The sequence below is a fragment of the Salvelinus fontinalis genome, chromosome 41 (assembly GCF_029448725.1).
Source record: "Salvelinus fontinalis isolate EN_2023a chromosome 41, ASM2944872v1, whole genome shotgun sequence".
NCBI classification, from domain to species: domain Eukaryota; kingdom Metazoa; phylum Chordata; class Actinopteri; order Salmoniformes; family Salmonidae; genus Salvelinus; species Salvelinus fontinalis.
Window position 1 is genome coordinate 7,758,564 of NC_074705.1, and position 10,343 is coordinate 7,768,906.

General features: G+C 43.4%; 1 protein-coding gene across 1 annotated transcript; it reads right to left on the bottom strand.

Annotated features, from left to right (window-relative positions):
- Positions 1 to 780: 780 nt before the first annotated feature.
- On the bottom strand, positions 781 to 5,718 carry LOC129840630 (uncharacterized). Its single transcript, XM_055908641.1, has 7 exons — positions 5,368 to 5,718; positions 5,042 to 5,289; positions 4,658 to 4,898; positions 4,456 to 4,552; positions 3,984 to 4,217; positions 3,315 to 3,490; positions 781 to 2,428 (listed from the first exon to the last, which is right to left on the bottom strand). Exons 1-7 carry the CDS (start codon positions 5,445 to 5,447, stop codon positions 2,194 to 2,196), a joined length of 1,311 nt encoding a protein of 436 aa, XP_055764616.1. The 5' UTR covers positions 5,448 to 5,718; the 3' UTR covers positions 781 to 2,193.
- Between the last annotated feature and the right edge of the window lie 4,625 nt (positions 5,719 to 10,343).

Consider the following 10,343-nt stretch of genomic DNA (forward strand, 5'->3'; position numbering starts at 1 on the left):
CTCTTCCTCCCGGGGAAGGACTGCTCGTTCCATGATCTCGCCATCACGGTTGACAACTCCATTGTGTCCTCCTCCCAGAGCGCTAAGAACCTTGGCATGATCCTGGACAACACCCTGTCGTTCTCAACTAACATCAAGGCGGTGGCCCGTTCCTGTAGGTTCATGCTCTACAACATCCGCAGAGTACGACCCTGCCTCACACAGGAAGCGGCGCAGGTCCTAATCCAGGCACTTGTCATCTCCCGTCTGGATTACTGCAACTCGCTGTTGGCTGGGCTCCCTGCCTGTGCCATTAAACCCCTACAACTCATCCAGAACGCCGCAGCCCGCCTGGTGTTCAACCTTCCCAAGTTCTCTCACGTCACCCCGCTCCTCCGCTCTCTCCACTGGCTTCCAGTTGAAGCTCGCATCCGCTACAAGACCATGGTGCTTGCCTACGGAGCTGTGAGGGGAACGGCACCTCAGTACCTTCAGGCTCTGATCAGGCCCTACACCCAAACAAGGGCACTGCGTTCATCCACCTCTGGCCTGCTCGCCTCCCTACCACTGAGGAAGTACAGTTCCCGCTCAGCCCAGTGAAAACTGTTCGCTGCTCTGGCACCCCAATGGTGGAACAAGCTCCCTCACGACGCCAGGACAGCGGAGTCAATCACCACCTTCCGGAGACACCTGAAACCCCACCTCTTTAAGGAATACCTAGGATAGGATAAAGCAATCCTTCTGACCCCCCCCCCCCTTAAAAGATTTAGATGCACTATTGTAAAGTGGCTGTTCCACTGGATGTCATAAGGTGAATGCACCAATTTGTAAGTCGCTCTGGATAAGAGCGTCTGCTAAATGACTTAAATATAGATGTAAATGATGAAACAAAAATAGAACTGTTTGGCCATAATGACCATCGTTATGTTTGGAGGAAACGGGGAGGCTTGCAAGCCGAAGAACACCATCCCAACCGTGAAGCACGGGTGTGGCAGCATCATGCTGTGGGGGTGCTTTGCAGCAGGAGGAACTGGTGTACTTCATAAAATAAATAGCATCATGAGGAAGGACTTATGTGGATATATTGAAGAAACATCAAGACATCAGTCAGGAAGTTAAAGCTTGGTCGCAAATGGGTCTTCCAAATGGACAATGACCCCAAGCATATTTCCAAAGTTGTGGCAAAATGGCTTAAGGACAACAAAGTCAAGGTATTGGAGTGGCCATCACAAAGCCCTGACCTCAATCCTATAGAAAATGTGTGGGCAGAACTGAAAAAGCCTTTGCGAGCAACGATTCCTACAAACCTGACTCAGTTACACCAGCACTGTCAAGAGGAATGGGCCACAATTCACCCAACTTATTGTGGGAAGCTTGTGGAAGGCTACCCGAAAAGTTTGACCCAAGTTAAACAATTTAAAGGCAATGCTACCAAATACTAATTGAGTGTATGTAAACTTCTGACCCACTGGGAATGTGATGAAAGAAATAAAAGCTCACGTAAATAATTCTCTACTAGTATTCTGACATTTCACATTCTTAAAATAAAGTGGTGATCCTAACTGACCTAAGACAGGGAATCATTTTTACGAGGATTAAATGTCAGGAATTGTGAAAAACAGAGTTTAAATGTATTTGGCTAAGGTGTATGTAAACTTCAACTGTATTTCTGAATACCATCCTGTTTGATTTCTATTTGCCATATATTTTTTTAACTCTACTGTTCCACAAAAGTTCTGAACCTATATACATTTTACAGACACAGTATATTTTACATTAGTTGTCTTGTTATTAGTCCCACCCTTCAGCTCCACTTAACTCCTCCCATCTATCTTTTAACACCATCCATATTGGATTTCCACTTGCCATATTTTTCAACTGTGCTGTGATATTTTACAAAGGTTCTGAACCGTTCTATTCTCATAGTTTCTACAGATTGTAAATGAAAGTTAAAATCTTTTGCTGGAAGTTTTATTATTCATTGATTGACTAGGACTTTTTAAAATCACCGAACAGTGCTATCTGCAGAGTTAGCTCCAGGTAAATATTACAATTCTTCAGCCATTGCTGGACTTTGGTAGTTTAAACTGCAATCGGTGACATTGGTCCCATAGGCACCAATGTGATAGCAGCTGGGTCTTGTCTGCTGAGTTCATTGATTGTATATGAACCAGAAAAAAAAATTGTGAGTGGATGTCTCGCTTCCATCTCTGACTACTCCTTCCTCCTTCCTTCGATTAGTAGTCCTGCTTGCTCCAGTGCTTTATCTACATTAGGCACTAGTTGTCTCTCGTAGTCCCAGACTCTCTTGTCTTCATGCAGCTCCTCCTTGGTCAGTCCTTGTCGTAGGGGAACTCTGACATGGATGATACGACACATGTTAGGAAGAACCTTCACCGTCTGCCCGAAGTTACGCAGCACAGAGTGGACCGACGTCTGCTCCACTGCCCTGGGGTCAGAGACACAGAAGGGTTGTTAGACAGAGGCTCTATTCTATCCTTTCCTGGGTCTTACTTTCATCTTGTAGGGGTGGTAGGTTCTAACCAGAGCCCTATACTACCAACTCTGAGTTCAACTTGCGATAACCACTTACATAAATGTGGCTCACCTTTTAGCCAGGCACATTTCTGGGCAGGCTAAATCAGGGCTAACTCTACTCATCCTGAATGAAATATCTGAGCTGTGAGTTGAGGACCATTGAGATCAGGTTCCCATCATCCCTTTCATTTGAGGAGGACCACTGATTAAATATTATATTAATCAAATGTTTTTTTCTGTGTAATGTTTTGTTGTTGTAATATTAAATACACATTTAGTAATGACAGGATACATTTGAAACTTCACGCAGAGTATAACTTTTGTATGACTTTATATAATTATTTTATCTATGGGAGTGGGGAGAAAAGTTGCTTGTGCATTGATAAACACACCAAAGACGGCATTAACTAAACGTAATAAAAGTAAGACGGCACTTCTTATGACCTTTTTCACACCATAACCTGCAGAATTTTCAAGGTAGCTTTTATTTCATGTTGATTTGGTTAAAAATGTAATGTAGCGCTGACTCGCCCATGGATTTATGTTTCAGCGTTGTCTCAATGAAGAGTTCGGGGCTCAACTAGCCACGTGCGACATGCATGAGCAGTTATAAGTCTGCCTGAGTGAGCAGCAGGAGGACACGCAATATCCAACGTCGTAATAGGGATGAAGCCTGACCTGGAATGTGAACCTAACTGAAGCTGACTAGCTTTAGAAAACCCTGAGTATATCTAGCTAGCTTCTTAGTATACTACTCTGGGCCATACTATCGTCTTGGAGGGGTGGTAGGTTCGAACCTGGGCCGTACTATCATCTTGGAGGGGTGGGAGATGCGATAGTCTGGCTCCTCTCTGTAGATGTGCTCCATGATGTTGATCCCTGGAACATTTCTCCATCGGGGCCGTTCAAACCTTCCACTGGGCTCAAACTGGGACTTAGGGAAGATGTGGTTCTCTATGAGGAACACTTCGGCCTGGGGAGAAGGAGGGTTGAGTGAGAGAAGGCGAAAGAGAGAGAATGAATTCTGATTTTTTCCCCCCCTTCATATCCGATATATCTTTCTCACTGCCCACACCTTTATTGTATTTTGACCCATATCAGATTTGCACATTCACACTGACGTAGCATATGAAATAGCTTGCAAATGTAATGCGTCAAAAGACTGGATTCCATGGCTGCGTTTACACGTGCAGCCCAATTCTGATCTTTTTTCAATAGTTGGTCTTTTCCGTTCTAAAAAATGTCAGAAGATGAGATGATTGGTCAAAAAACAATAACAAAACCAAAAACACCAAAGATCAGTAATTGCGGTTTACACATTGGGGAAAATATCAGATTTGTATCAGATAATTGGCAAGAAAATCTGAATTGGGATGCCTGTGTAAACATCCTAACATATGCATACTACACACATAATGATCATAATTAACAGACATACGCACTACTTCCCTGAGTCCTCCCCCTACCTTTTGGTTTTGCCTCTGAAGTACATCCATCATCTGGGGCAGGGTTTGATGCTGGTACGGAGCTATAATCTCATCTATGTCGTTCAGCAGTACATAGCGTGACTGATACATGTGTCTGTAGACACAGTCATTCAGAGTGGTCAACTGGCCATAGTAGTGGATGTCCCCTCCATGTTCACTGGGCTGCCACCCGCGGGACGGGTTCATGTATTTATCGATAGGCCAGGGCACCACCTGCAGTCAATCAATCCGTTAGTTAATTTGGGAGAACGGGCTCGTGGTAATGACTGGAGCGGAATAGGTGGAGTGGTATCAAATACATCAAACACATGGTTTCCAGGTGTTTGATGCCATTCCATTTGCTCCTTTCCAGCCATTATTATGATCCGTTCTCCCCTCAGCAGCCTCCACTGCTATCTATCTATGTATCTATCCATCTATCTATCCATCCATCCAATCAGTTAATTCCTACCTCCACAAAGCCGTCGTGTGTGTAAATCTGTAGCAGTCTATCCAGCTCTGATCCACAGCTGGTGTTATACACCACAACATGCTGCACTCCCAACAACCTGCAATATAGAAATCAATCAATCAACCATTTAATCAATCAATTGATCACTCAATCAATCAATCAACCATTTAATCAATCAACCAATCGATCAATCAATACCCACTTGTACATCTCCAGAGTCTGGGTGACCTGAAGCACGTTGTTATAATCGCCAAATAAATTGGACCAACAGACAGTGAAGTTGAACTGAAACTCCTCTTCCTCCCTTTTCACAAGGTTCTGGATGCGGAGGAAGGTTTGCTTCTGAGCGAGCTTGGCGTCAGCTTGTGTGGCGAGGGTCACGTGTGACGGGTTGCAGTCGGGACGATTCGGACAAAGGACGTCGGTCGTCACGAAGCGGAAACCTTTATCCCAATACAGAACAGAGTCACATATATGTAAATCCACAAACTAATCAGCGAATCACCAAGCCCCTTATTTCTTTGATTCGGGTGTTGATTCAGGTGTGTCAGTGCAGGGCTAAAACCAAATAGCAAATAGCAGGTACCAAAGTGATCCGAGTGCATCTGGACTTCAGCCTTCATTCCATTAGCCCAGTGAGTCCCACAGTAGAACACACAGTACAGAGGCTGGACTGAGTCTCGTCTGAAGATACTGATGATGCGTACGGAGCTTCCCTCCACACGATGTTCCTTGTAGGCCCCCACCATGAAGTGTTTGGTGTCGTTGACGGGCGTGATGGACTGGTCAGAGATGTGGTGCGGATAGAGGTGCTGGTGGTTGCCTGGCTGTGACCTGCGGAATCATGGACAGATTTTTCCTTTTGGCACATTTATTAAGTTTCTTGATCGTACGGCAGAGGTTTCACGGTACCTGGGCAATGTGAAGATGACGTAGACCATGACTGCCAGAGCAGAAGCTATCAGTAGAGGGAACGCACGCCTCTTCACCATAATGAGCCAGATCTATAAAGGTAGTTTATAGAAGGTGAAGATTGAGGTGACCTTTGAAGAGAAGGGAAAGTTAATAATGTAGTCGCACTTGCTCCCTGCCTGCGTTTACACATGCAGCCCAATTCTGATCGTTTTTTTGCCACAAATTGGTCTTTCGACCAATCAGATCAGCTCTTTTTCCCATAATTGGGCAAAAGATCAGAATTGGGATGCCTGTTTAAACGCAGCCTCTGATCCTTAGAGTGAGATGAAGATATTCATGACATGCAAAATGTTGTATCTAATGACACTCAATAGGCCTCAATTTTAAGTTTCAACTTTCAGCATTATTTGTCCCAGAGACGGAAATAGTGGCTTTGCAGGAGAGCACGTATGACATGAAAAACATAACAAATCCACATTGACCAGAATAGAAATGACAGCAAGGGACACAATGGAAATAAGTAACTGACTTTGTTGTATTAGTTTTGTCTAGTTTTGTACTGTGTGTATGTATTTCTTAAACTGTCAAATAAAAGAAATCAACCACTGCCTTGAGGGGAAATAAAAGGTGTGTGCCGTGGTTGATCGCAGTTGTAGTTGTGTGTGTGTGTGTGTGTGTAGAGTTCTTAGTGGACAAGCCAGAGCAGGAGTTTCAGGACCTAAATGAGAAAGCTCTGAAACACATCCTCAGGAAGATACCTGACAAGATCAATGACCAGGTACTCTTACCAAAGATGGTTGAAAAATGAAGATGTCCCACTTAGGCTGTTTATCATATAAAACAAATTGTCCATTCCGGTCTGCTTAATTAACGGGGTGGCTCTCGCATAGACACCAATGCATTAGCAGCTAGGTCTGGTCTGCTTAGTTGACTGTATATGAACCAGTAAAAAAATGAGGGAGTGGGATGTCTCTCTTCCTCTTCCGTCTCTGTGCTTACTACACACAAATGGTGTGGATATTACAGCCTACTACAGGATGGGACAGTAGCCTCTTTCTTTCTTTCTTTCTTTCTTTCTTTCTTTCTTTCTTTCTTTCTTTCTTTCTTTCTCTCTTTCTTTCTTTCTTTCTTTCTTTCTCTCTCTCTCTCTCTCTCTCTCACCTGTGCGTCACACAATGCAGATTGTGGAAGCTGTACTGTAATTGGAGAAATACACTTCATTTACATAATGTTGGGGGACCCTAGAGCCTGGACATGGCATCTCATATGGGTGTTTCCCACTTTACATCACATGGCTAACTGGTGCTTGTTGCCAAGAGGAATAAGTGGGATGTCTCTCTTCCTCTTCCGTCTCTGTGCTTACTACACACACACGCACGTGTACAGATAGAGCCATAGAGGTGGGGCACCTGCACTTTTTCCCTCCTATGAAAAAAGTGCACTTTTAATTGGTAGCAGTTTTTTAAAATAATTCTTCTGTATATCATTGTCCGTCTCTTTTCTCTCTTGTAATTTAAATGCAACGAATTGTCCTTCAAAGTACATCATTTACACCACTGATCCTGCGTAACCTGCCGGTTACTTCATCTAATTCATATTCTCGCTACCCAGGCTTGCAATACATATGTCAATCTGTGCTTGAATTAGTGTAAATTACAGTTTGCACTTTTTTTGGTAGGCCTATTCCATTCCAATATCCCATTGTAGCAGCCTGCTAAACTAAATACAGTACAGATCAAATATGTATTGTATTTCACACATGTCAACAGTCATCACCAAGGCTACAGACACTGACTGACACTCTGCAGGAGACAGGGCTTCGTCGGCTGTGAAAACCAGGAACAACCTCATCTCCAAACTAGCTGGCTCTACAGAGAGCACTGCCACCACCAGAACTAGCACTCTCATTCTCAGCAGCACCTTTACAGGAAATCACATGATTTCACATGTGGCCAACTTACCTGGTAAAATGTGTTTTTGGAACACTTGACATGTGATCACGTTTTCACATGTGTAGTTTCATGTTATCACATGTTGCTTTACATTGTTGCCAAGTAAGACACACACACACACACACACACACACACACACACACACACACACACACACACACACACACACACACACACACACACACACACACACACACACACACACACACACACACACACACACACACAGGGTTGGTCCTGGTCGATCCCTAGATGGGAGACCAGATGCTGCTGGAAGTGGTGTTGGAGGGCCAGGAGGAGGCACTCTTTCCTCGGGTCTGAAATGTTTACTCCCAATACCCCAGGGCAGTGATTGGGTGCCCTGTGTAGGGTGCTGTCTTTTGGATGGGACGTTAAATGGGTGTCGTGACTCTCTGTGGTCATTAAAGATCCTATGGTACTTATCGTAAGAGTAGGGGTGTTAACCCCGATGTCCTGGCTAAATTCCCAACCTGGCCTTCATACCATGGCCACCTAATCATCCCCAGCTTACAATTGGCTCATTCACCCCCCCCCCCCCCCTCTCCCCTGAAACTATTTCCCAGGTCATTGCTGTAAGTGAGATTGTGTTCTCAGTCAACTTACCTGGTAAAATACAAATAAATAAATAAAACACTACCCCATAATGACAAATCAAATTGAAAACAGGTTTTTAGAAATGTTTTAAATGTTTCATATAATTTAAAAAACGAAATACCTTATTTACATAAATATTCAGACCATTTGCTATGAGACTTGAAATTGAGCTCAGGTGCATCTTGTTTCCATTGATCATCCCTGAGATGTTTCTACAACTTTATTGGAGTCAACCTGTGGTACATTCAATTGATTGGACATGATTTGGAAAGGCACACATCTGTCTATACAAGGTCCCACAGTTGACAGTGCATGTCAGAGCAAAAACCAAGCCATGAGGTCGAAGGAATTGTCCGTAGAGCTCAGAGACACGATTGTGTCAAGGCACAGTTCTGGGGAAGGGTACCAAAACATTTCTGCAGCATTGATTGTCCCCAAGAACACAGTGGCCTCCATCATTTTTCTTAAATGGAAGAAGTTTGCAACAACCAAGACTCTTCCTGGAGATGGCCGCCCAGCCAAACTGAGCAATCGGGGGAGAAGGGCCTTGGTCAGGGAGGTGACCAAGAACCCAATGGTCACTCTGACAGAGCTCCATAGTTCCTCTGTGGAGATAGGAGAACCTTCCAGAAGGACAACCATCTATGCAGCACTCCACCAATCAGGCCTTTATGGTAGAGTGGCCAGACGGAAGTCACTCCTCAGTAAAATGCACATGACAGCCCACTTGGAGTTTGCCAAAAGGCACCTAAAGGACTCTCAGACCGTGAGAAACAAGATTCTCTGGTCTGATGAAACCAAGAGTAAACCCTTTGGCCTGAATGCCAAGCGTCACATCTGGAGGAAACATGGCCCCATCCCTACGGTGAAGCATGGTGGTGGCAGCATCATGCTGTGGGGATGTTTTTCAGAGGTAGGGACTGGAAGACTAGTCAGGATCAAGGGAAAGATGAACGGAGCAAAGTACAGAGAGATCCTTGAGGAAAACCTGCTCCAGAGCGCTCAGGACCTCAGACTGGGACGAAGCACACAGCCAAGACAACTCAGGAGGGGCTTCGGGACAAGTCTCTGAATGTCCTTGAGTGGCCCAGCCAGAGCCCGGACTTGAACCCGATCTAACATCTCTGGAGAGACCTGAAAATAGCTGTGCAGCGACGCTCCCCATCCAACCTGACAGAGCTTGAGAGGATCTGCAGAGAAGAATGGGAGAAACTCCCCAAAAACAGATGTGCCCAGCTTGTAGCGTCATACCCAAGACGACTTAATGCTATATTCGCTACCAAAGGTGCTTCAACAAAGTACTGAGTAATATTTAATTTAAAAAAAGTATTTTTGTAAATATTTATATCCATATACATACACGCATGCATACATATACACATATAGACATACACATACCTATATAGACATACATACTTCTATAAGAATAGACCTTTATTATTATTCCCCGCAAACCCTACCACCCTTCCCCAATTGGAGTAAACTAATAAACACTTAGGCTATTACCTTCAGTTTATGCATCTTATACATATTTTACAGACACAATCTATTTTACAATAGTTATATTTAGTTTGTTTTTAGTCCTTCCTCTATTTCTGATGTCCATCCAGTTTGATTTCTATTTGTAACTGTGCTATTTCACAAAAGTTATGAAGCTATATACATTTTACAGACCCCGTATGTTTTACATTGTTTGTCTTGTTATTAGTCCCATCCTTCAGCTCCATTCAACCCCTCCCATCTATCTCTCAACATCATCCATTTTGGATTTCTATTTGCCATATATTTTTCAACTGGGCTGTGATGCTTCACAAAAGTATTGAACCTTTCTATTCTCATAGCTTCTACAGATTGTAAATTCAATTTTTATTTTTTTGCTAAAATAATTATATTATTGATTGATTGACTATGACTTTTCAAATCACCCAGTATTGCTATCTGCAGCGTTAGTTCTAGGCAACTGTTGCAATTCTTCAGCCATTCCTGGACCTGTGACCAAAAACGAGCTACATATGGACAATACCAAAATAAATGATCTAATGACTCTGCCTCCTCACAGCAGAATCTGCAGAGCTGGGAAGATTGTATCCCTCATATATATAACGTTCTATTGGTTGCAAGAATTTTGTACAATAATTTAAATTGAAAAATGTGAAGTTTTGAATCCGGTGTTGTTTTGCGTATCAATTCATAAACCATGTGCCATGGAATGGATACATCGAAAATCTCTTCCCAACTATTTTGCAATTTACATGGCTCGGCTATCAGTTTTTTGGTCCTTAAATGAAATTGGTATAGGTTTTTATTTATCACACTTTTCTTTAACCATTTATGTTCTTTAATACAGGGCCGACATACAAGTTCCTTACTTCTTTCCCCTTTTACTTGCCTCTTCCATTTTTGTTG

Coding starts and splice junctions, on each gene's coding strand:
- LOC129840630 (XM_055908641.1), bottom strand. CDS start 5,447: ATGGTGAAGAGGCGTGCGTTCCCTCTACTGATAGCTTCTGCTCTGGCA. Junction 5,290..5,367: donor GTCATCTTCACATTGCCCAG/GTACCGTGAAAC, acceptor ATGATTCCGCAG/GTCACAGCCAGGCAACCACC. Junction 4,218..4,455: donor CACACGACGGCTTTGTGGAG/GTAGGAATTAAC, acceptor GATTGACTGCAG/GTGGTGCCCTGGCCTATCGA.